General features: G+C 44.7%; 1 protein-coding gene across 1 annotated transcript in view; it reads left to right on the top strand.

The window, feature by feature from the left end:
- Positions 1-8,177: 8,177 nt before the first annotated feature.
- The window catches only part of LOC146190255 (cell adhesion molecule Dscam1-like), a 367,337-nt gene continuing 349,131 nt past the window's right edge, over positions 8,178-26,383 (top strand). Inside the window, exon 1 of the mRNA XM_084599756.1 lies at positions 8,178-8,544. Coding sequence (XP_084455882.1) covers positions 8,178-8,544 — 367 coding nt within the window. The remainder of the gene's footprint in view (positions 8,545-26,383) is intronic.

The raw sequence follows: 26,383 nt of genomic DNA, 5'->3' as shown, positions 1-26,383 counted from the left end.
TGTGTGTGTGTGTGTGTGTGTGTGTGTGTGTGTGTGTGTGTGTGTGTGTGTGTGTGTGTGTGTGTGTGTGTGTGTGTGTGTGTGTGTGTGTGTGTGTGTGTGTGTGTGTGTGTGTGTGTGTGTGTGTGTGTGTGTGTGTGTGTGTGTGTGTGTGTGTGTGTGTGTGTGTGTGTGTGTGTGTGTGTGTGTGTGTGTGTGTGTGTGTGTGTGTGTGTGTGTGCGCGCGCGTGCGTGTACGTGTGCGTGTTATATGGTGTTAGGTATATAGATTTTCTGTACAAACCGCTAGTATCTGTTCGCTAGCCTTCTGCCGCCTTCGTTTCGTATTAGAAATTTTAATGCGAGAGAGGAAAGGAAGGATCGAACTTCAAACATGGAGCGTTTGTTATTTAGCTCTATTAAATAGCGCTGAACCAGGTCGTGTTTCTGTTTCTTGCTTGCTGCAGATTACTAGACGCCAACTTGTACGCGCATAGAGAAATATAAAATTTCCTGCTTTGAATAGAAAGAACCTTCGAGCCCTGTATTTGAAACAACACTCTCCCATCGCTTGTTGCGAGTGCCCAACCGAACAACACATACACACTCTTCTGCCTAGTTCTCTTCTGCCTATAGTTGAACGTTCCTGGCCGGCTGCTGCTGCTCAAACTTGACGCCGGATTTCGCTCAGTCATGATTTTTTTTTTTTTCTGATTGTGGGCATGCACATGTGGGTGGTTTCTTCTGCTCTTGTATACTTTTTGGTTTCGCCAAAGTTTTCGGCGCAGGGGGAATTAGAGCCTCCAGAGTTGTGATCACTGGCATAGCTAGAACGTTGTTTATGTATTGATCGCCTATCGACCGTGGAGTCGTGCGCGCTTTCGGCGATATTGCGGCGAGGCCGGAAGAAACGCCCTGGCTGCCCCAGAAGGCTCGGACATGCGTGTTTCCACTGACACAGGACGGAAGCGAGTGAAGCAAAGCAAAACAGAAATATGCGAAACCAATACGTGAACGAATCGTGCGTCGAGCCTATATAATTGAAAAGAAAATGCAGAGCTACCATTAAAAAAAAGATGACGACTGTACATTTCCCTCGATCGTTTCCCACCTCTCCTGTGGGCCTTCGCGTAAGCACTGAACAATTCGATAAGATAAACAAGGGCTCCTTATGAATTGCAACAGAAATAGAGAAGGAATTCAGTTCGTGGGTGCAAGTTGAAACCAAGCAAGAGCGAGGAAGAGGAATTGCGTGCAGCCAAACACATCTGCTTGACTGCCAGTCTGCACGAACAGAAGTTTTCATACCGAAGGTCAGAGCAAGTTTTCCCCTTTTTATTTGTTTTTATTTTTTGCACCTGTGTCAAGTTTCAATCACACAGACAGCCGTAGGCTAAAGAAGTTTGGTCGTGTGCAGGCATAATGAAAGATGAAAACAAGTGGCTTCGCCCTTCCTCGAGGCTTTGGCGGCGCCGGTACCAAAGCATGAAACGAGATGGCGGCGAAGTTTGCAAATATTGCGCAAGAAGTTCCCGCCAATATTGGCCGATGCCTCTGTGTCCCTTTCGATTGAGTTGTTCATCGAATGCCCCAGAAGTGCAGCTTCACTTTATTATTTGGCGTTTCGTTTCTTTCTTTACTTGAAACGGTCGAAATGGACCTGCGTAACGAAATCACTGGCTGACCTGTATGAGATTTTATTCTGTAAGTATCAATTAGGAGCAGAGACATCAGACTGCCAACCAAGATCCATATAACTCATGCTATGGTCTTTCCATTTGTGATGTATGGATGCGAGAGTTGGACAGTGAAAAAGGCTGACCGCCGAAGAATTGACGCGTTTGAATTGTGGTGTTGGCGGAGACTTTTGAGAGTTCCTTGGACTGCCAGAAGATCAAATCAGTCGATATTGTCGACCATAAACCCTGACTGCTTATTGGAGGGTAAAATTCTAAAGTTAAAGCACAGCTTCTTTGGTCATCTGATGAGAAGAGAGGAGTCGCTGGAGAAAGATTTGATGTTGGGAAAGGTTGAGGGTCGCCGGAGAAGAGTTAGGCAACGAACGCGATGGTTAGATGGCATCATCGAGGCGCTGCAGATGAAGTTACGTGATGTTAGGAAGATAGGGACAGACCGTAAAGCGTGGCGTGATATGGTCCATAGGGCACGAAGAGTCGGACGCGACTGAACGACTGAACTGAACTGAAGTGAATGAATAACTGGCAAACCTGTGTACATAAAATAGAATTAATTAATAAATAAAAATTTACACATTTGCAGCTAAAGGGAAAAAAGCGTGATGGTTCTTAAATGGCTGCCACTGCCGCGTACAAACACAAATTGTCTGAGTGGCGCAGGACTGGGAAAATATAGCCCGCCGGGGTGGTGCAGTGGTAAGACGCCCGACTACTGTGCCAGAGTTCCCGGGTTAGAACCCGACCGCGGCGGCTGCGTTTCGATGGAGGCGAAACGAAGTGGCGTCCGTGTGCTGTGCGATGTCAGCGCACGTTAAAGATTCCCAGGTGGTCGAAATTACTCCGTAGCCCTCCACTACGGCTCCTCTTTCTCTCTATCTACTTTCACTCCCACCTTCCTCCCGTCCCTTACGGCGCGGTACGGGTGTCCACAGAGCAAGTGTAACAGTTACTGCGCCTTTCCCTTCTTGTGAACCAATTATTATTATTATTATTATTATTATTATTATTATTATTATTATTATTATTATTATTATTATTATTATTATTATTATTATTATTATTATTATTATTATTATTATCAATAAAGCGACTACAATTACAATTACAAAACGACATAGCTTGTCATTAAGACCTTCTTCTTTAGTCTAAAATGGCGAGGTTTCTGTCCGTTGTACGACTCTTATCAACTTAATAATGAGAAGGCATTATTTCGCTATGTTACAGATTTCTGTCCGAAGCCCGTGTCCGCAGGCCGTGACCGCAGAACGTGTCCGCAAAATCATGTCCGCCGCAGTTGTGAGTAATTGAGAAGTAGGAGAGGTTAATGAGTGGTTGCAATCGATAGGTGACGTAATGTTATGTCCGAATAAAATAATTAGGCCAGTAGCATAATTAGGTAATTAATTAGAATAACTGGTTCGCATGAAAGGAAAGGCGCAGTATCTGCCACGCTTGTTCTGTGGACACCTGAACCACGCTGTAAGGGAAGGTAGGAAGGTGGGAGTGAAAGCGGAAAGAGAAAGGGGTTCCGGTAGTGGATATGACGTTAAGGATGTGACGTCCCGCAACCGAAAGTAGAGCCTATAAAGGGCATAAGAAGGAATTGGCACGCAAGTTGAAAGTACCAGACTAAATTGGGCAAACAAGAAGTGAATTAAGCAACTAGAAGCAACCAGAAGCTACCAACAGCAGCATCAGTGCTTTCGCATTACTCCAATGCATATTCTGCAGTGCTCTTTAATTTTTATAAGTATGAGTGCTTATGTATATATATATTGTTACAAGCGAGGTTTCAGTTGACGCAAAACGAACGTATCACCATCATGCGGTAGCGTGCACCATAAAGCATCCTCACTAGTTATCGGCCTCTCGGCTTAGGCATTTGTTTTAACGCGGCAGTGTTAAAAGCTTAGTTCTACAGAGAATCCGTCGTCGGCATTTTCGGCTTTGGGAGCTATAAACCACGGGCGCCAGCATGTGGTAGTACGCAGGTGGCGTGGCCGGGCACCGATTCATCGATAAGCTGTGTGACGTAACCGTACCACATGCTTTCAAAAAGTGAGGTTGGAGAGAGGAACATAAATAAACCAAATACCAACCTCCCAGGGTTATTGGATACTGTGTCAAACACACCGCTCTTTGGCCATGCAGGCACGCTCTTCGATAAAGATCGGCTTTATATCGAGTGATCGCTCAGTTGAGGTGGCTTAGTAACGTGGTATAGCTTAGAACCTTGTGATAATAAGAATGTTCGAGATGTTAGAGGCACAATTTAAAGGGTGGGTAATTACGTGAGCAACAAGTGTATGCAGACAGTCATCCACATTTAATACGAACATGCAGGAAGGTGGTCGCTCTCTTCGGAACCGCGTTACGTCCAACCCGGTCTCATATAAAAGCGAATTTACAGGCCTTGCAAAGCAGTACCTTTAGGTCCTTCAGTATCACCGCCATTATGATTCGTTTTGCGCTTGTGATGGATACAATGACGTTTCAAACATTGCAACTACGGCGTGTTCACTCTTAAAATGAACTACTCTATGCGCGTAAGAGGAACCAGCAGACGGGAGCCATTAACACTACCGCGCCACACCCTTACAGGCGGAGCATAGGTGCCCTTCCTATCAACTGACTTCTTTTACTATGCCGTTGTGTCTCCTGTTAGAGGTGAGGTGTAACTTTATAAGCTACGTGGACGTCATATTCTTGGCACAGCCATACGTACATTAGTTTTATGCATACAGCGAGTCAAACAGACAAGCAAAAACAGTCCCACATCCAGAGACAAACGCGGCTACTGGAAACGCGTACGAGCGCGGGAAAGTGCAAGCACTAAGGAGATTACAAACGTATATTCCAAAAGAAAATTATTAAAAAAAAACGTTTTCAAGGGGTCCCTTTTGTCATCTCGCAATGATATGGTGCATTCAAAAAATATAAAGTTTATTCCAATATAGTGCTTTCTTTTATAAACGCTGCTTTAGCAGTTGAATAAATGTGCGTTGGTCGGGCCCTCCCTCTCTCATCGCGTATTCATTTGGCCAACTTTTATTAAACTTGAAACAGCGAGCATTCGGGGCCTATGGGTATCGTCTCCATACAGGAGTACAAATGTCCCGGGTTTGCCTCCCACCCTACCCAAATTAACCTCATTTTCTTTCCAGATCAAACGCAATGACTTGGTTATAGAAACATCCTTGAGAAATTTGGCTTAAATGCGAATACATTAGAGCCATTCCGAACTTTATATTAGCTATTTCCTCGAGGTTTGGACAGGAGAGCATAGGAAGGTGAACATACAGCGGTTAAACGCACTCCTGCATTGAAACATTAGCATGTGCTTTACTTCGTGAAACTAATACGGCAAATTCGCACTAAGAAATTACATTTGCTTAACTTTGTGTATGTTCGTCATTTTGGTGAACCTTCGGCCGAGGTTAATTGAGGGACTGCATTTTGGCGGTCAGCTTGGTTATTGCCGAGAAAATGCGGAAGCACGCGTGTTTCAGCTCCATTTAATGAAGCGCTAAAAACAGACTCTCCCCACAACCAAAATATTTCTTTATATCTAAGTCTTTCTTCATTCCCCCCTCTCTTCTACAGGGCGATAGCGGAGATTTCCGTATAATTATTCCGCCACCTTTCTAGAAGGCCTTTCCGGTATGATCTGAATCAAATTCCATCAGAATATGCTGTGGAAGTGAAGAATCGATTTCAAGAATTAGATCTAGAAGACAGAGAGCCTGAAGAGATGTGGACTGATTTTCGTGATATAATACAAGTTGCTACTAAGGTAGTTCCAAAGCAAAAGAAATGCAAGGAAGCAAACTGGTTATCTCAAGAGGCTTTGCAAATAGCTGAGGAAAAGAGGATGGCAAAAGTTATGGGGGAAAGAGAAAGATACAAGGTTCTCAATGCGGATTTTCAAAAAATAGCAAGGAGAGTTAAGAATACCTTCCTGAACATATAGTTCCAAGCAGTTGAGGACAACAGCAAATTAAGGAACACAACAGCTCTGTATAAGACAATCAAGGATATCAAAAGAAGCTTCTGTGCTAAGCTGGGTGTGATTAAAGACAAACGAGGCAAGGACCTCACTGAAGCCTCAGAGATAAAGAAGAGGTGGCAGGAATGCACAGAACAATTGTACAAGAAGGACCCGGATGTGCAAACCCAACATAAGACGGTTGGGATTACTGATCTCGAGCCGGGCATCCTGAAGAGTGAAGTTGAATGGGCCTTAGCCAGCCTTGCTATGAACAAAGCTAGCGGAATTGATGGCATTCCAGCTGAGTTGCTTCAAAACCTCAACCATGACGCTGTTAACATTCTGCATGCATTATGTCAGAAGGTTTAGACACCCCTGCACTGGCCACAGGATTGGAGGAGGTCAGTGTACATCCCCATTCCAAAGAAAGGCAGTGCCAAAGATTATTCCAACTACCGCACGATCGCGATTATTTCGCATGCTAGCAAGGTGATGTTGAAAATCCTCCAAGGTAGGCTGCAGCAGTATGTGGATCGGGAGCTTCCGGACGTGCAGGCTGGGTTTCGCAAGGGCAGAGGAACTAGAGAACAAAATTGCCAACCTTCGCTGGATAATGGAAAAAGCAAGAAAGTTCCAGATACCCATCTACTTCTGCTTTATTGATTATACGAAAGCGTTTGACTGCGTAGATCACAGCAGATTGTGGCAAGCTCTTTAAGAGATGGGAGTTCCAATCCACCTCATCTGTTTCCTCAGGAACCTGTATGAAGGGCAAGAGGCCACAGTCAGAACTGGGCATGGTCTCACTGATTGGTTTCCGATTGAGAAAGGAGTGAGGCAAGGCTGCATACTGTCGCCCTGCCTATTTAACCTATATGCAGAGTGCATCATGAGGAAGGCCTGTCAGGACGAGTCTTCAGCTGGAGCTACGATTGCTGGAAAACGTATCAACAACCTTAGATATGCGGATGATATTACTTTAATGGCAGAAAGTGAAATGGAACTCAAGAGACTTCTGATGTGCGTACAAGAGAGAGTGAGAAATTTGGGCTTAAACTGAACATTAAAAAGACAAAGATCATGGCGTCTTGCCCTATCAAGTCCTGGAGCATCAAGGGACAAGAAGTGGAAGCTGTGACAGATTTTCTCTTCTTGGGCTCCAAGGTTACCCCGGAAGGAGACTGTCGCCATGAAATTAGGAGACGCCTGCTTCTGGGAAAGAGAGCCATGGCTAGCCTTGACCGCCTAGTAACGAGCAGAGACATTACACTGCCAACCAAGATCCGTATAACTCGTGCTATGGTCTTTCCAGTTGTGATGTATGGATGCGAGAGTTGGACTGTGAAGAAGGCTGACCGCCGAAAAATTGACGCGTTTGAATTGTGGTGCTGGCGGAGACTCTTGAGAGTTCCTTGGACTGCTAGAAGATCAAATCAGTCGATATTGTCGACCATAAACCCTGACTGCTCATTGGAGGGTCAAATTCTAAAGTTAAAGGTCAGCTACTTTGGTCATCTGATGCGAAGAGAGGAGTCGCTGGAGAAAGATTTGATGTTGGGAAAGGTTGACGGTCGCCGGAGAAGGGGTAGGCAGCGAACGCGATAGTTAGATGGCATCCTCGAGACGCTGCAAATGAAGTTATGTGATCTTAGGAAGATAGTGAGAGACCGGAAAGCGTGGCGTGACATGGTCCATAGGATCACGAAGAGTCAGACACGACTGAACGACTGAACTGAACTGAATTCCGCCACCTGTCTTACATAGCAGGAATCGCCGCCTCCATTAATTAACCAGACATTACTTAATTCAGACAAAAATAATTGAGAAAAGGCCTCTTTCGCATAACAGGGTCAGTCCAAATGCTATTTCAGTGTGCAAGGACCATGTTCTTCTCTATGATTACTGTTTTCGCATCCATTGCGCACGGACGCAAGTTGAAGACGACGACATTAAACGCACAGCGCGAAAGTTATCGTCGAGATCGCTAAACAATATGTGAAACTTTTTATTTGATAAAAAACCTATGCTCCGTATTTTACCCTAAATATTGTTTCCTGATTTCTAATTGCTCTACTGTTATACATTTCCGCTTCACGCCCAACATTTGTTTTGTTAATCGCTTGTAGAAATTACCTCCAATACGCCCCTACACTTCAGTGAATCCCTCCTTGTGGGTATGGGCGACGTATCCACAGAGAAAGACAAAAAAAAAAAAGAAAAAAAGACGACTGATCGTTCAGCACGCACAGCGTTCGGACTGTTCTTATGATGAGACCAGAGTGTCGAATCTGTTCGATCCCCCGCGTGTCCGAAATGCATTCGCGGCCATAAAGTATTTTATTTCAGCTTCTTAGAGCAAGTGCCTTAGTGCACTTTCATAGCACCTACAGCAGAATGCATCCGCGTTTGGACCCAAACTTGCTTCTAAAAACTAGGTTGGCTATTTTCTGTTACTAGCGTAATACCGGTTGTATTTTGCCGACTCTCAATATATTTCTTTTATTGACTCGCAAATGTTAATGCCTTCCTTTTGTCCTTCCTCTATACGTGCAGCGAGCGGTGGCCGCGAGGAACGGCGCGGGCCGACCTTCTCCCGAGCGCCGCCCAGCCGCGTGGAGTTTCTCAACTCGTCGCAGGCGGTGCTCCCCTGCGAAGCACAAGGCTCGCCCCGTCCAGAGGTCTGGTGGTGGCGTGTGGGCTCTCAAGGCCCCGCGCCGGACATCCCGGGTCTGCGCCACATGCGGCCGCAAGACGGCGCTCTGGTGTTCTCGCCGTTCCGTGCCGAGGACTTCCGTCAGGACATCCATGCCGCCGTCTACCGATGTGGGGCGCGAAACAGTGTTGGCTCCGTCGTCAGCGGAGACGTGCACGTCAGGGCAGGTGAGGAAACATCTGGCTTCAGCACAAAATATATTCCTTCATACTAATAAACAGGCTATTAATTTGAGTCCAGAGCGTATCTGGGCCAGCTTCCGCAACTCACTTGGTATATTGTGTTTAGCCTACTATCGACACTTAATCCTTCTGGATCTTGAACCCGGTTTTTATCGCTGCTCTGGACCTCCGCATCCATTTAGCGCTACAGCCCACCGCGAGGAAATAAAGAAATAGAAAATAAAAATTGGTTATGAGGATAAAGAAGGGGCAATAATTGTCTCGTTTCTCGGCGGAGATCTCTGTCGCACCGCTAGGCAAGGAGTGCAGAAGGGAGTAAAAGAAGAAAGGAATGTGCACCCTAATGGAGGGTTGCCGGTAAATATGGACCATGTTTGGGTTCCTTAACAAGCATTGACTGGCGCGGATTGGCGGCACATCCAGTGACCCCTAACCGACACTGTACAGCTAGCCCATAGCCGCCTTTCGCCCTTCGTCTCAGTTTAAATAAGGCTGTCGTAGCAGGAATTAAGCCTACATCTAAGTGCTCAGCTGCTGGGCGCCCAAACCACTGAGCCGTAGCCGCGCGTGGTCATGACAGAGTGAGCAGTTCATTGCTCAACGCGAGCGTTGAGAAGGAGCTATTGTAGAAACAATATACTGCTGGGACTCTGGTATATTCACATTTTTACATTTGAGAACTTCATCTCCATCTCCCAGACGTCCACAACGAGCGCCTAATTTTGTCTAAAAGTGGCTTTTTGCTACTATTGTATCCTTCTTCACAGCTTATAGCTTTGGTTTGTGGGATTCGGGCCTTCCTGCGGTTGTCTTTTGTGCGGCCGTCGCCCGCTCCCCTGTTGTCCTCCTCTTTCCCTTTCTCCCGCCTTAAAGTTGAGATTGAGTCAACTTTTTTGCGGACGAAGGATGCGGGTGCGCTCTATTGTATGCCCCTCCGGACCGGTTGTCTCGGTGCGTCCGCATACGTGCGGAGCGGGTCTAAAAAGCAACCGTACAGCGGCCTTTAGGCGGCGGAAAGGTGTCCGGATGACTTGTCACTGTCGTTCGGCCACAGCTCCGCCCTGGCGTCCCAGTGGCTTTTCTCATTGGCGCCTTTTGGCTGGAACACAGCACCGCTGCAACGGCCGCGCTCACGCGACCGTCCGAGCAGAGCCCAGGGAGACCATCCCAGACATCTCCAGGTGCGTACGCAAATGTGCTTCTCTACCGGCCTTTGTCCGCGCAGCCCAGTGTGTCTTGAGCTCGCCCGCTCCGGGTCGTACCTAGAGCGGAGTTCCAGCATGTTGATCGTAATTCAACGATCCGCGACAGGCGTACCTTGCGGTGGTTAACCCCTCTCTCTCAAAGAAACTCTTTGGTTGCCGCGAGAGAGAGATCACAGCACGCCCTTTCGTGCTTGCGGCGCGCATTCCTTGTCACTTCGTGCGCGCAACGGAGCCTGGCTCCTCGCGCGCTCCCGGGACAGTGGTGACTGAGTGTTTGTGTACCGCGCTCTCCTCCCTGTGGAGGTTGAGTGCCCGCTGCGGTGTTTCGGTGTGTGCGTGGCGAAAGCTGATCGGGACCTCGGCTCGCGCGACGCTCGAACTCGTGGTGGTTGGCTGCCTACGACCACGTAGAAACCACAGGTTCCAGTATCCAAGCGCATTCGGGAAAGTTATGGGCCTTTTACTTGGCCTAGATATTCACTGCGCCTTCAGAAGCAAGTTAAGGTTGTTTTACAGCCGTAGGCTGGCCTTCACCTGTTATGCCGGTTGTCCAAGAGTGTCAACAAGACCAAATGACTTGCATATTCGTATCACAGTGCACATGTCGCAAAGTTCCGTGAGGACGAAGCAATTAGCCAACTATCCGTGGCGGACCAGCATTAGAAGCTATGAGTACGAACCATCCATCACAATCAGGCATCACTGGCTAGTTCATGACTGGGAGAGAACCTCATGCTACCGGAAGCTGTCGCCTCGCTCTACGCTTTCTCCAGTGGAACATTTCCGTTCGTGTAGTAGACGCCTGGAAGCCAAGCACCAGCTTAAGCCATAATGCGCCCAATGCAAAGGGGTGGTCTGTAGAAGTTGAAGTTAAAACTTAAAGCCAGTGGTTCTAAACGCAGTGAAGGTGCTGGGACCGTCTCGAGAGTCAGCAGAGCTTTAATTTTCAACCTTTAATTTTGTTTTCCTTTTTGTGCCCTTTAACGCGTGTCTACCTTCGTCGTGAAGACCAAAAACTTATTTAGATCAGTCATGAAACATCACCGCCCATTGGTGCGCTTTTGATATTTCCCAGATAAACCTTTATTCACTCATGTAATTACGCCTCTCAGCGCCTCTCCGCATTGTCGTTATACTCGTATTGCAACACCAGAAGCCGCCAGCGTGAAATACTTCTTTAGCGGCGTGAGCATGCCGGCTGATAGAAACATTGAGCTCGCACTGACAATTACTGACGTTTCTCGGACTTCCTTAGCCGAGTGGACGATTTCGCAAAAGCTACGCCTATTCTTCGCAGCGGGGTAAAACCTGTTCTCTTGGTTTGCCTGTACTTTTGTTTGTAACGCGTTTAGGTCGTGAAGTTTTTCTTTGTAGATAATTCACAAATTTCACTGTAAACAGAGCCATATGGATATTCAGAATCGTACAGGGTAGCAGAAAAATATAGGTAGTTCGAAAGTATGCTTTATATTCGGAGGCTGCCCACAGGGGCGAAAAATGTCGCGCCATCTTTGAATAAGAGTTTATCTCTCTCTCCGAAAAGTATGGAGTGTAATACGGGGCTGGCTTCATAGACATGCATAGAAAAACATAAAAAAAATGTTTAATGACGAAATTTTTAATTCAGGCTTTGTTGCAATTGTCATTTAAAGGAGAAGCTTAAACTGCGTCTGTTGATTGCGAGCAACAAATTTAAAATGCAAGCATGGTCAGAGAAGAATAAGGCGTTGTGGAGACTTCAGAATAGGTTCAGACCTGGAAGGCGCTCGACGGATAGGTTGTGTGTGTGTGTGTGTGTGTGTGTGTGTGTGTGTGTGTGTGTGTGTGTGTGTGTGTGTGTGTGTGTGTGTGTGTGTGTGTGTGTGTGTGTGTGTGTGTGTGTGTGTGTGTGTGTGTGTGTGTGTGTGTGTGTGTGTGTGTGTGTGTGTGTGTGTGTGTGTGTGTGTGTGTGTGTGTGTGTGTGTGTGTGTGTGTGTGTGTGTGTGTGTGTGTGTGTGTGTGTGTGTGTGTGTGTGTGTGTGTGTGTGTGTGTGTGTGTGTGTGTGTGTGTGTGTGTGTGTGTGTGTGTGTGTGTGTGTGTGTGTGTGTGTGTGTGTGTGTGTGTGTGTGTGTGTGTGTGTGTGTGTGTGTGTGTGTGTGTGTGTGTGTGTGTGTGTGTGTGTGTGTGTGTGTGTGTGTGTGTGTGTGTGTGTGTGTGTGTGTGTGTGTGTGTGTGTGTGTGTGTGTGTGTGTGTGTGTGTGTGTGTGTGTCTGAGCCATGCATTGCAATATATAAGGAAGAAATCAAGCATATGTATTATTTTGCACATCAGTCGCTGGAAATAGGAAGCTGGAAAATAAGAAGCACTTGTCAAACATATTGGAATAAGGAGCGACCAGAAATAAGACAATACAGCGCTACTAAATAATTCACCGGGATAATGAAGCTCAAATAGCATGGAAGGGTTCGGCGGTGGAGGTGCGTTCGGTATCCGCAAGGGTTGAAGGCGTGGCTCTTCGTTATCATATAATCTTTACTTTACAAAAACTTAATATAAACCTATATGCAAGGATTCAGCATCTCGTGGGTCCGCTGCAGTGGCTCGATAGTTAGGACGTACTTTGCCAAGGGTCGATCTCCGGCCACAGCGTTTCTATGGAGCCGAAAAGCAAGCAGCCCGATTTCTGTGTGATGACAGTGCCGGTTACAGAATTCCAGGTGGTTGAAATTATCCGCAGCCCCTCACAAACCATAAACATTCTCGTATATTTAGGGGTCAGATATTCCGACCTAAACCGAAAAAGAAGAAAACCATGGAAGTAGGCCATATTCAATTTTCAGAACATGGTTCTAACTGAAATAGGTCAATATCCTTGACATGCGTAACCCAGCTTGTTGGCTAGTAATTAGAAGTTGCGCACATAGAATAGAGAAATTAAGGCACAGAAACCAGGGGCATGGTGAGACGGCTTTACCGCTAGATCACTCGGATGTTTGCAGGCATTTATCTGCCACCTTACGCCCCTCTAAAGACGGCCAGTTTTTGTTCCGTGCCAAACGTCACCTAGTAGCGTATAGTGCAGTTACTTGATTATGTAGGTTTTAGATCATTAGCTTTACTGCTCGCCTTCCTCAAGTTCGCGTTACGCTACAAACTGTCCCGTTCTGTCTAATGCGACAGTTAAGCTACAGTTTAACTGCAGCTGTCAGGACGTAGGCCACGTCATGTCCCCCATTGCCAACGACCATGTGCCAGCCCTACTTTAGATGTAAAGCCTATATTATTTTTGTCGGTACTCAGTTGTAAATGACGGTATAGCTTTATCTTACAATCCCAGTTGTGTGGGCGGCCGCTTTTGCGTTAAATACTGCTAAATAAATCGCTTATCCTCACAAAATGTCCAAGGTGTACTTACTCTAAGTGGCTTTAGACCGCTGAAAAATAACAAATATCAGTGAAAATAGGAAGAAGTCACTCATTCGTCAAATACCTACGATAAATATCGAAAGCTGTGTTCTGAAATTAACATAAATACATTTAGCTTCATGTTTAGAACATGAAAAGCTAAAGTCCAGCTCTGCTTATAAATCTTGGCGGAACGATGGTGGCGCCAGGCTTGATGTAGACAGGTGATATCGTAAATTCGGCTGGCAAACAGGAAGAGCAACGCTTATATTTATATATGTGTTTTTAAATATTTATATTGTGCTTTAATTTCAACCTAAATAAGTTAGACTTATTCAAAGACAAAACTGGTGGACAGATTGTAGTGCATACGATTGCATAACATACCCTGACTTACACAGAGCAAATACCTATACGTATTTGTAGTCTTCGTGGCAACATGTACTTACCCGAGTAATAGTACACTACCAGTACATTAGACTATAGATACTACCAGTCTACTAGGCACAAATGGAAGATAAAAGCTGGGCTATGAAGCGCAGAGCATAGTAGGTTCAAATAGGTCCTGACAAGCATCTTGAAAGGAGCAATGGTGGCAGTTATTTTTGAAGATGCACTTTGGTGCTTAAAGCCAGAAATACGAGCGACGCTAGAAATAGATCTATTGGAGTGGTTGGCAGATTAGCGTCAGGTATTCACAGCAAAACCATTAAAAGAGGCTTTGCGGTGACGACATGAGACAAACATCGTCTGAAGCCCGGGAATCTCTTGTACAGCGTGGGTCTTGCGGGAAATACCTGTTGGCAGCTAAAGTATGTAATGGGCATTTGGGCAGAAAGAAGGCTATGAAGGACGTTATATTGAAGGGTACCAGAAATGTTGACCACCTGGGGTCTTCAACATTCACTGACGGGCGTCTAGTTTTCCGCCTCCAGCGAAACGCGGCTGACGCGGCCGGCATTCGATCCCGCATCCCCGGGCACAGCAGTCGAGTGCTCTAACCAGTGCGCTACCGCGGCGGGATTGCGAAGAAAGGAGGATCACCGACAGTGACGAAAGATAACTAGCACTATAGATAACTAGAAAGATAGCTAGTTTGTACTCAGAATGCCAGAACTGTATAATAAAAAAGTGCTAAAAAGAGAAATAAGAGAGTTAGATGGAAAGAACAGGGCGAACTGGGTCAGTCATCTATGCCGGTATATCGAAGGCCGAAAAACGTGCACTGTCAGAATGAAAAATTGCCTTTAACGTCGTGTTGTGTGATGTCGTTCCTTACTATGCAACTACGTAATATCGGGGATAAAAGTTTTGAGTACACGATAAACGCATTTTTATGTACATCTGGCACGTTTTTTGGCCATCACTTGATTTCTCTAGCTTCTGTCACAACGTGCGCGCCCGACTTTCACCTCAGGTCTGATCTCCGGACACCGGCTAATAAGAGATTTGTGGGCTTCGATTCCTGATCATGCGACCTGAAAGCAATTCTCCGCTTCAGTGTTTCAACCAGCCCAATCGGCTACTAAGACAAGCCTCTAAACTAATGAATACCAAGAGAAATCCGGACCGCTATTAGTTACAAGTTCACTAGTGCAATGGTACGAATGTCCTAAAGCAAGAGCGCGGATATGAGACATCCCGAGCATCGCGGCATTCGGAATGCAACAGAGCCGAGCAGCATAAGCAAAAACAAAACAAAAAATAAATAAAGCTGAATTATCAAACCATCAAACATGCTCAGCCGCTGATGCCTGCAGTGGCGTTCGCAAGAGAAGCTCTCTACATGACCACTGTCAGGTGCATGTATCTCAATTCCGGCAGAACCGCATCTTTTTCGGAATTTCTGCCGCGGCAGAGGGCTTAGATCTTCGTGCAAAACTCGTCATAAATAACTGCGGTGCTAGCGCCAATGCACTTTCCACAATGGGCTACTTTTGCATATCATAGCTGTCTTCCTTGTGAACGAATTGACATGTAGCGGCGCATCCAATATGGCCCAAGCTTGATATGTACTTTTACTCTGTTATGAATTTGCTAGCATTTAATTAATATGCATACATTGTTATAACACGTCCGAAACTCGATTTCTCAAAATGTCCCGCGAGGTGGAAACCACGAAGTTGTATGGATAGTTTGCGTATCTGGAGGAGCTCCAAGCAATTGCATCGGCATCGCATGTTCGTTATGTAGTCTTGTAGATACTCTAAAAAATTAATTGGAACATTTACCGGAGCAGGGCTGAGGGTACCTAAGTGGTCTAATTACATGATAGCTGTATTATGGGTAAAAAAACGTGAAGTTTTTTAAAAGGAGCAGAATTCATAACGAGATACAATAATCAAATAGGTTTCATTCCGAACAGTATATTGCTCCTGGCTTTCTTGAAAGAAAGAAAATTCTGCTCAGGTTTCATTTTTTGTCTTTATACCTAAATCCACAACAACACGTTTATCGTCTCGAAAGCTTCTGAATTTCATTGAGTGACACACCAAAGAGATCCCGATATGTGTTTTGCTCGAGCTGCTTTTTTATCCTTTTTTTCTTTTGCGGCGCAGCCGTAAAAATCGGTTTTCTGCGTGAAGAAGTCAGTGTTTCGATTTGGCCTTCCTTTGTCTCCGTGCAAATGTCAGAAAAAGAGCTCTATTTCAGATTCCCAACGTCAACAAGTATTGTTTTTTCTCAAATATCAAATGCAAAACGTGAACCTGGTGCATCACGCAAGGGCTAAAGCGTGTCTTTCGACGCTCAAATGCTTATTGCGAATCCATGACCGCCTATTGTTTGAGACAGTTCTGCAAATTAAGACCTCATGCAAAAGTTCCTTTGTCTCGACAGGCGGAGCGAAGAAGCCAGATTTTACGGTTCACAGCAATGCTCTGAAACTTGAATCGAGCCCAGTTTCGCGCTGACGAGAAAACAGAATCTTCTAGTTTAGGCTATTTTGCTTCTTATCTGCACCCCGCCCCCCCCCCCCCCATATTTTCACTCACTGTTCTTCAAAGCAAAAACGTTGGTCTAGTGCAGCTCCTGTCACGTCCAGCGAACCATTGGCGCAAAAATATGCTGGCCTGCAGCCTTCTTCCCCACGCAAACTAAGTTTTGCTGCTTCCTAGATAAATTATATTGTTTTGCCTCTCCTTTTGCACGCTTGGAAACAGCGGGTTTTCAAACCGGCTTGCACTGCTTTTGATTGGCAGCCGTAAATGCTCAAGAGCTGCGGGGGCCCACATTCTGAAGTCTGCGTACAGCTAATGAAAACGCGTACTTCTATTTTTCTGCGCAAATTGGCTGACATGAGCAGGCGAGAGAAGTGTGATGGTGTTTTTGCTTAGAATTCCACACGCACAACTTACCAGAGGGAAAAACAAAAAATCTCAAAGACAATAGGCCAAGATTCACTGATTTAACAAAAAGTTCATCGTTACCGCATTACCATTTGTGGTAAGCCGCAACTCACACTCAACTCCCGCAGCTCGTCATATGCGGCTTACCGCATGTGACGAAGCTGTTTTTCATCATGAATCCGCCCAAACATATGCTCTACTACTTGTGAACACGCATGCGCAGCTAGGGGAACTTTAGAGCTTACCGTTTAGGGGACGCGAACTGGTTGTATTACACGGGGTGAGCATGCTCAGCGCCAACCTGAGCGGCCAAGGCACATCATTGCTCTCACATAGCGGTACCGCTGTGTAGCAACAGTAATATATGGACTTATACATTAGGTCGCTTATTTTGACAACTGTCATTTCTCTCATTTAGTCTGTTTCTAGCGGTTACTACCAAATATTGATCAAAGGACTGTAATTCTCGTGCTTTATGGAGTCGTTTATTAGGTTAAAGGTTACTTAATTAGACATTGCGCTCTAAGAAAATTCATCAATATGATCCTTACATTTCTTCCCTCTGGTCAGTGCCGCATAAAGTGAGCGCGCCTTTATGCCAAGCTGCTAACGCTGCCAAAGCGACAATTATGTGACTATTATCAGGCCAAGTTAAGAGAGAAACTCACTCCTCAAAACAGCCTCACAGTCAAATACTAATTTCTGAGCTCCATTTCATTTATAACAAACTTTGCAAAGTTCTTCATTTGATTCCGATGTCAACAAGTTCCGCATATTCAACTTCGTCTGACTTATTTACTCAAAAACCAAATACTAAAGAGAAACGCTGCACTCATTAGCATGTTCCCGCGACTTTGTCCAAAGGGGCAGAGGAGAACGGTAGATCATGCGGCTTTCCGCTCGAGCGCGCCGCTTCTTAAGGGGGCCCGGGCTCCCGCGATTATTTCGAGACACGGGCCTGTTGTGCCGGCGACCAGGCGCAGTAGGGCCAGCCGTTAGTCGTTCACACTTGGGAGCTCCGACTTATAGCACCGCTTGCCAGAACCATCTGTGGCGGAGGGCATTAAAGACTCCAAAGTGCTTAGACAAGAGCGCAAGAGCGGACGGCAAGGCCAATGGTCTTCAAGAAGGGAAAAGTGCGCGAGTTGCTCCCGCTGCGCGACAGAATAAATAATGGACTAAACTGGGCAGGCGAGGGAGAGAACAGACGCCGGGTTTATGCCGCTTATAGCTCGCTTGCAGCTCTTTTCTCTGTTCTCTCCACTTGCCGTTGATCCACATCTTTCAAAGTTCCGCATAAAATGAAAAAGCATGGCCGAAGCGTTTACGGCAGCAAAGTTTTCTTTTTTTGTTCTTCTTTGTTCGTTACTTGGCGCTTCCTTGGGTTGGGGGACGCTGTTGCAAGGCGCCGTGCAGTTCGGCCCTGGCGCGCTCTAGGTTTGTACACTTGACAAATAGCCAAGCCTGTGAACTCGCCGCTCATGCAAACGTAATTCCCGCATCGCAAAACAGCTCGACGATTACACAAAAGTGCGGCGCACTTTGCTTTCTCTTTCCGCCGTTTGTTTCCCGACCAAGGCACGGAATAGCTGCGATTCAAGGAACCACCCGTGCCAACGTAAATGCATGTTAATTATCCCGCCTCCGTGGGTTCGGCCGAAGAGAGCGCAAATGTCGGGCAGAGGTTTTAAATGCGCATTGGCCGCGTAAATGGTGGCTCGAGAAATTATTCATGGCCGGCCTGGGAGACTCGCCGCTTTTTTTATTATGGCCGCCCGCCTCTAAAGAATGGAATTACTTTTTCTTGCTCGTATAACTTGCTAGCCTGCTTTCTGGCTTTCAGTTCAGTTCAGTTCAGGCGTTCAGTCGTGTCCGACTCTTCGTGACCCTATGGACCATGTCACGCCACGCTTTCCGGTCTCTCACTATCTTCTTAACATCACATAGCTTCATCTGCAATGCCTCGAGAATGCCATCTAACCATCGCGTTCGCTGCCTACCCCTTCTCCGGCGACCCTCAACCTTTCCCAACATCAAATCTTTCTCCAGCGACTCCTCTCTTCTCATCTGATGACCAAAGTAGCTGAGCTTTAACTTTCGAATTTGACCCTCCAATGAGCAGTCAGGGTTTATGGTCGACAATATCGACTGATTTGATCTTCTGGCAGTCCAAGGAACTCTTAAGAGTCTTCGCCAGCACCACAATTCAAACGCGTCAATTCTTCGGCGGTCAGCCTTTTTCACAGTCCAACTCTCGCATCCATACATCACAACTGGAAAGACCATAGCACGGGTGATACGGATCTTGGTTGGCAGACTAATGTCTCTGCTCTTTACTAGGCGGTCAAGGCTAACCATTGCTCTCTTTCCCAGAAGCAGAATTTTAACTGGTGACGAACGTTCGTTATGAAAGCTTTGTACCTGACCCCCCATCTCGAGAAATAATTTTCCAGAAATAGTCTCTTACCCAATGTTACTCATCCTGGTGCTTGGTGCAGGACATGTGCAGATAACGAAAATGGTTATTGTCGCTAATATTACGATTATAAGTGAATTGCAGATTAGATAAACAAGAAACCTCTTTAGAGTGTCAGTTGATTACGACAGTAGAATAATCGAGCACTGCCCTTTGCCTTGTTTAGTTCGCAGACCAGATTTGGCTTATTAGTATGTATAATTTATTTTTAAAAAAATCTATTAGAATGGTGGTTCGTGGAGCAGTCAAAGAAACAAGTCCAGTTAGCCATAGCGACGTTAAAGAGAATACTCTAGTGTAAGGTCGGCGAAGAGAAACGCTTGGCTTAACTCGGCTGCAAAAAAACTTGACATGCTATAGAAAAAAAAAAAAAGGAAAAACAGAAAACGCTCTCGAAAACGGACGATGAGCCCATAAAAGGACGCAGGCACGGCGAGAGGAAAACAAAAGCACAGAATTGGTGTAAGGGGAAAAAAGAATAATTATTGTCATTCATTTGGAGCCTCTAAGCGAGGGCAATACAGACAGGCCGTTTGTGTCAGGCGAAACTTTCGCTTCAGTCTTTGTTACAATTGTGTCCTCCTTACGGACCTTGTTGGTGTGTCGCAAAGTCGCGTACCACCTAATTGGAACAGCGTCCCCTGGAGGATCCCGTGGGAACTGCTGCCGTCGACGCTTATTGCCCCGTAGACGACGCGGAACCGTAAATCCATTTTCTGCGCCCTCTTCTATGCACCTGCGTTGGCGGCTAGGAAATGGCGCGTTTAGTTGAGAGGCTTTTTTTTTTTTTTTTTTTGCACAATTATGCTGCTTTCTTTATTCTTTTTTTATGGCGCTCCGTTTGTTACTTGGAAGGATTTGTTTGCAGCTCATTTTATACCTACCCCTTATTCGGCTATGTATAACAAAAGCTTGATTATTACTTTTCTCGCCTTTCCTTTTAGTTTTCCCTTGGGAGCAATTTATACAACGCAAAGAACGATGTAAACTCTGAACTTGTTTTATAGCAAGGTCTAGACATTTCAACTTTGAATAGGAGATCCTTTTCTTCTTTTATTTTCTTCATTATCTTTTTTGTGGAAAGGAAATGTCCCGACTTCGGGGCAATGCAGCTGTATTACGGTGCTTGTTATCAATAAGCATTCTAGGGTTTAAAAGTTTTTTGTTTTGAAGTATTTTTCGTGATGTTTACATTCACGAAAGCGCATCAAAAGCTATACATTACGTTTGACAAGGCCTGATGTGAAGTCACCCTTAATAATGCCTGAAACGTGTCGGGCATATTTGAATGACATAATTGTCACGTGATTGCGCAGTGCGCTCTGTATTACAGCTACCGAAATGAGCAAAACTATGGTATGAAGCCTCTAAAAAGAAGGTAGGAGAAGAACTTCGACTGCAGTTTGGAAAGCAGTGAAGTTGCTGCCCTTTTGAAGAAAAAAAATAATTCAGAAACAAAATCCCCTGACGGCTGCCAATGAAAACGCGAATGTTTGAGCGTTAGCGAAGGGGCGACATCAAATGCTGCTCCTCAGAAATGTTCCCTTCTCTTTTCTCTCTCTCACAAAATCAAAATTCAGGAGGTGAACCCGGAATAGACAGGACTAAAGCGAACGTCTTTAGAAAGATGACTTACAGCAATGGTAGTAAACCTACACTAGGTATACGCCTCTGCATTGCTCTATCCATATCAGAACCTGCTTCTTCTAATGCAGCCACCTTGCCATAGTGTTCCCATGGTAACCACCCTCTAGGGCGCATTCTTACGTCATACCCTCCTCCTTTATGATAATCACCTTCCAGTTGCACATTCGTCTCCTCACACTATAACCCTCCAAACAGCGAGTCCACCTTTGACCTCGCACCTAAATATGGACAGGGAGATTTCTTACCCATTAGATTGCCACCTGCCAAATGCCACCTGTTAGTGCACGCTGACAACGGAGCGAAATCTCCATAGTAGCCAATGCAACCAAAAGCTCTATAAAATAGCAATTCAGCACCAGTCCCTAGCCTACCCATACCACTGGTGCAACGAAGCACCCACTCACACAATGTCTTATCAAGGATGCTAATTACTCCCGGTCCAAAGCACACAACATCCATTTTATAAAAAGCAGCTTTCAACAAGGTTCCTTTCTGAAGCCTCTGGCGCCAACCAGCTGCTGCCGGCACGTAGTATGGTTGATGGGGTAACGGTTTTTAAGTGAGAAAGCAAAATTTCCCCTCCAATTCACATTTCAGTGAAATAATCTGATTCCTACCACCCTTTTTGGATTCGTTCGTTGCTCCCTGAAACGCGACTAAAACTTTCACGGTGGTTTTTAGGACGTCCGGCGTCGCTTGCGGTAGTTTGGGCGAATACAAAAAAAAAAAAAAAAAAAAAAAAAAAAAACTAAATTGTAGGAAGGAGCACTACGATTTGATTTTTCACCAAAATTGACATTCATAACCCATATGACTAAACACACAGCCCTGATCCACTTTGAAGGGGCTAATCTCTACTACCTTTTATGCGTGAAGTTCTCCTGGGGCATTCGTCGCTGACTGTAGTGTCGGTGCAAAACAACACAAGTCACAAAAACGTATTTTAAAGCTGTTGGGTGTAGGCCACCACAAGTAGACCTTTTCACTCGCGATCTGTGTGGTTCAGAGGATTTCGACACATAAAGCATCTCCTGAGTCACTGCCGCTCATACTTTTCAGTTCTCTCTTAAGGTCTGGTGTATCGATGATGGGCTGGGGCACGGTATACGAGTTATGTGCAGGTATTATCTACGAACCGTCTGTCAATGTATATTCAGGTGAACTGCGTAGCTACTGCACTGGTCCTCTCTCAAGCTTGGCCAAACTAATACAGCATACTAGGTTGCTTCTTGTTTTTTAATTTGCATACTTCATTCTTGGATGTGTTTGGTTGCTTCGAAAGCAGGCATGGTCAATTTAAGGGCGACAACATCGTTAAGTATTGTGTATTTAAGTGAAAACTTTTAATGGCTCATACTGTCGGCGTTGATTCGTTCTGTCACACTATAGCTGTCAATCAAATGACGTCACGATGACATCATCAGAAAAATAAAAATTTCGTCTCCACCGGGAATATAACCTCCATCCCTTGGGTCCCCAGCCGGGCTCTTTAACCAACTGCGCCACGCCTGTGTTTTTATATATTTATTGTCCGGCTTTAACAGACCTCAAACAATTAGTTGCGGTTTAGCTCTGGTTAATCCTAGTTGAATTGCGAAAGCAATGGCGGGAGCTTCTCTGCTACACTATTCCCCTATCAGGCCCTGTCAGTGCAAGGTGCTACATTAGTGGGGACACTTAAGTTCATCTGTTAAGGGTATGACGCGAGAACGCAAGCTGCCAGCTCACATATAAAGTCACGCTTCAACCAAGCCGTATGGAAGTGCCTGCGTGTCCTAGGGGTAACGAGAATGCAAACGGTTCTGACAGGATGATTCTGATATCACCCTCCCATATGAAAGGAGCGACCAGAGTTGGCAGCTCTTGCTCATGTCGTAGGGGGTAATGTGAATTCAAAAGTCATGGCAGGCTGATTTTTTTTTTTTATTAGGAGATCGTATACCTACGCCTCTTCACGGCATAACTGCTGCCGCCCGAAGTCTCGCTTTGGCTGTCGTAGTATTGCTTTCGAAAAAAAAAAAATAACCCGCCAGCTCCTACTTGTATGTCTTTGACACATTCAAGTTCTCTAAGCACAACCAAGAGATCTAACCCTGGCAGCCAGCCCGGGACACATGTTTATGATTTCAAAACGTAAATAAATTTGTGAATACATTCACGAAAGTACTTGCGTGCCGGCCGGGCATCAATATCACAGTGATACCAGGTAATTTGGGAGATCGTGCAACGCACGTCATAATTCTCCTCATCTGCCATGAGAAAGATAGTTGGAGTTATTTCTTTCTTTTACAAGAAAGGGGAAGCCAAGGCAAAAGGCGACAAGCCTGACTGGGCCTTGGTTCCCAAAACAGATAACAACAGACAACAGCATACACCTCTAGTGTATATAAAATATTTAAAAAAAAAACATTATGCAACACTTACACACGATATGTAAAAGATATCAATACATGCAGTATTCATTGGATATACAAATCAGCAGACCACGCTGTCAATAACATAAATTTCATAGCAAAAAATACTTACACAAAAAAGATTGCATATGAGAAAAATACAGTTACTACCACCATTGAAACTATAGGGGATATTCATTTAAATATTGTTTTACGTTCTTTTTAAATACCATAGGTGCCAATGAAAATTCCACATTTGGTGGCTTGTTTATTAGGGATGGCATCTGAAAAGTTAATTTATGTTTTCCACAGTTGGTTCGAGTAATAGGTACAAGTTTTTTTCGTGTTCGCAGGTCATACGTTACTGCAGATCTATCAGGTAGAGTAGTATACAGCCTATTATGGTGAATGTACTGCAGAAGACGAAAGTAGTAAATCTGATTAACGGCTAATATGGCATATTTTTTAATTAAGGGTTCTGTAGGTAAGTCGCGCTGTATACCGTAATAACCTTCAATAGCTCAAAGAGCTTTTTTTTTTGGAGAACAAGAAACTTATTAATATTTGTAGAAGTTGTGGTTCCCCATATGAGAATACAGTATGTTAGTTAGGAATAAAAAAGCATAATAAATTGAAATTTTTAACCAAACGGGTACCAAATTAGAAATTCTGTAAAGACATCCTACAATTCTACACAAGTATTTTACTAAATTTAAAATGTGCGTATTCCATTAAAGGTTTTCATTGAACCAAACGCCTAGAAACTTGTGATTCGTAACTTGCTTTATAACGTTGCTGTTATATTTAATTACTATACTACATTGAAGAGTGGTGTTGATTGGCCTAAATATGATGTAGGTAGCCTTACTAAGATTCAAACTGAGTTTATTTGCCGTCAACCAAATCTCTAAATTGTTTAAATATTCATTGACCGTAATTTCGAATCTAGACAAGGCACAGTCGGTAAACAAAATATTGGTATCATCCGCGTACATGATCAAATCAGGTGAGTTAGGAATATTTGTGATATCATTAATATACACTATAAATAACAATGGTCCCAAAATTGATCCTTGGGGAACACCTTGCCGTATAACCATGTTAGTAGAGCAGCAGTTATTAACTCGTACAAACTGTAGCCTGTTCCGCAGATAACTTCTTAATACATCTAGTGGCACACCACGGAATCCATAATCAGTCAATTTACTTAATAAAATATCAAGTTGTACGCAATCAATTGCTTTTCGAAAATCTAGGAATAAACGAAGGGTATATTTCCGACATTCAATGTTGTCAATTATTTTTCTTTTATGGTTAACAATCCTTGTTCAGCGCACCTTCGCTTCACAAACCCATATTGAAAGGCTGGTTATAAAGCTGTATTTGTGAAAGAACTTTTCGAGCCTAGTATTGATTACTCCCTCGAACACTTTGGATAATACGGGCAATATGGAAATTGGACGATAATTAGAAATGTCATTCTTATTTCCACCTTTATGTACCGGGCATACTCTAGCTATCTTTAACTGATTAGGGAACGTTCCAGTTGGAAGCATTAGGTTAATGATATACGTCAGGACATCGCATATAAGCATTGATACGTGTTTTAGTGGCGATGCTTTGATATCATCATGCCCTGCTGACGCGTTATCTTTCAAGTTTTTAATTACATCATTGACTTCTTTTGTAGTTGCAGAATAAAAGTTAACAGAATTTGATAATGGCTTAATCAAATTTGAGTACATTGTACATGAGACTAAATTATTGAAAGCTGTGTTGCCAACGTTAACAAAGAACTCATTCATAGCTGTGGCTAAGTCGGTGCCAGTCATTATCCCATTACTGGTAGTTACTTCTAAGTTAAAATAAATAAATCCGGTCTCCACAAGGAATCGAACCACCATTCCTCGCATCCCGAGCCGAGCGCTTAAACCAACTGCGACACGCCAGGGATCGTGAAGTGCACGTCATAATCCTCCTTGTCTATCGTGAGAATGATAGCAATGACGCTGCAGTTAGTGATAATAATAGTGATGGCATCATCAATAATAATTGCAGTGGATTTAGATCATAATGATGATGAGAGCAAACGTGATGCACCGTGTACACCAGCCACGCTTAGGCTTTCGCATTTCTGCAGAGTAGATGCCACAGTAAGAGGGGGGCTCACAGAATTTTTATTGGTTTTATTTCTAGAATAATGCGGAGATGTATCTTTGCAATGGAGCGCAATGAGAGAAATATATCCGTACTTAAAGTCGCGTCAAAGTAGGAAAGAGATCGAAGAAAAAACATCAGCAAAATACATTGTTTTATTCACTTGCACTTTTCAGCTCAAATGAACAACAAGGGACCCTTCTATTGGACTAATAAAAAATACTGCTTTAATCTAAGCTTAGAGCGAAGAAAAAGCGAGGGTTCCGTTGGAGGCTTTTTATCTTACCTGTAAATTTCTTTTTCGCTGGTGTGACACAACTCGAGCAACACGGCGAATTTGTTTCGCTTTCCCTGCCTTATCCACCAGGAAGGAAGAAGTTTCACACGGCACTCTTCCCCGTATGTGCCCGAGGTTGTTTGTCATCCCGCACGCTCGCCATTGTTCGCGATGCTATGGAAACGTCCCAGTTAGTGCCGCTTCGAAAAATGTTGTTTTCGCGACTATTACAGCCAATGAAACAACAATGAAACACCACTCCGACGTTCATTCATCAAAAGAGAAACGAAACAAATAAAATATGTCTCCCGGGAGAGGAACTATGTATCAGCAGTCGCTTCAGCATAAAAGCCATAGGAAGGGGAGGGAAGCGGGGAAATGGAGAGAAGGAAACGGCGAGGTTGAATTAGTTTTCTCAATGGAGCTCCGCCGCGGACGCAAACACGTTGAACAAAGTTTTGTGTTTACCCGGCTGAACAAGCAGCCCTGATTGGAATCCTCCTCTGCTGGAAGGTGCGCCGCTCTTTGCCATATTACTTGCTCCCTTGTTTGCTCGAGCTTTAGAGAAGAGGCCAAGCATCCTTCCGGAGAGATGCGCGTTTTCAGTTTCGTTTCGTTCTCCAGCGTGTCGAAACAGCGTCCGACTCCCGAAATTAAAAGCGGGGAAACGTGAGAAAGCGCTTTGCAATAAGCTAGGGTCCAGAAAAGGACAAAAATAATATTAAACAAATAAACCACGTTAAGCAGTGAGACCCTTGTCAAACGGTCAATTCGAAGAAGAGGAAACGGACATAAACAAAATGGCAACAAAAAAACAGAGCTGCGCTACGGCGTATCCACCTGCTTTCAATCTATCGGCTGGTGTTTGTTCCGGGACAAATTAAACGCTTCGTGTTGCCTTTCCTTGTTTTGTTTGCTTTACACCCTGCAGTTCGA

This window comes from Amblyomma maculatum, chromosome 4, assembly GCF_055883805.1.
Source record: "Amblyomma maculatum isolate TAMU_Amacu chromosome 4, ASM5588380v1, whole genome shotgun sequence".
Taxonomy (NCBI): Eukaryota; Metazoa; Arthropoda; class Arachnida; order Ixodida; family Ixodidae; genus Amblyomma; species Amblyomma maculatum.
This window is presented reverse-complemented; position numbering and strand designations above follow the sequence as displayed.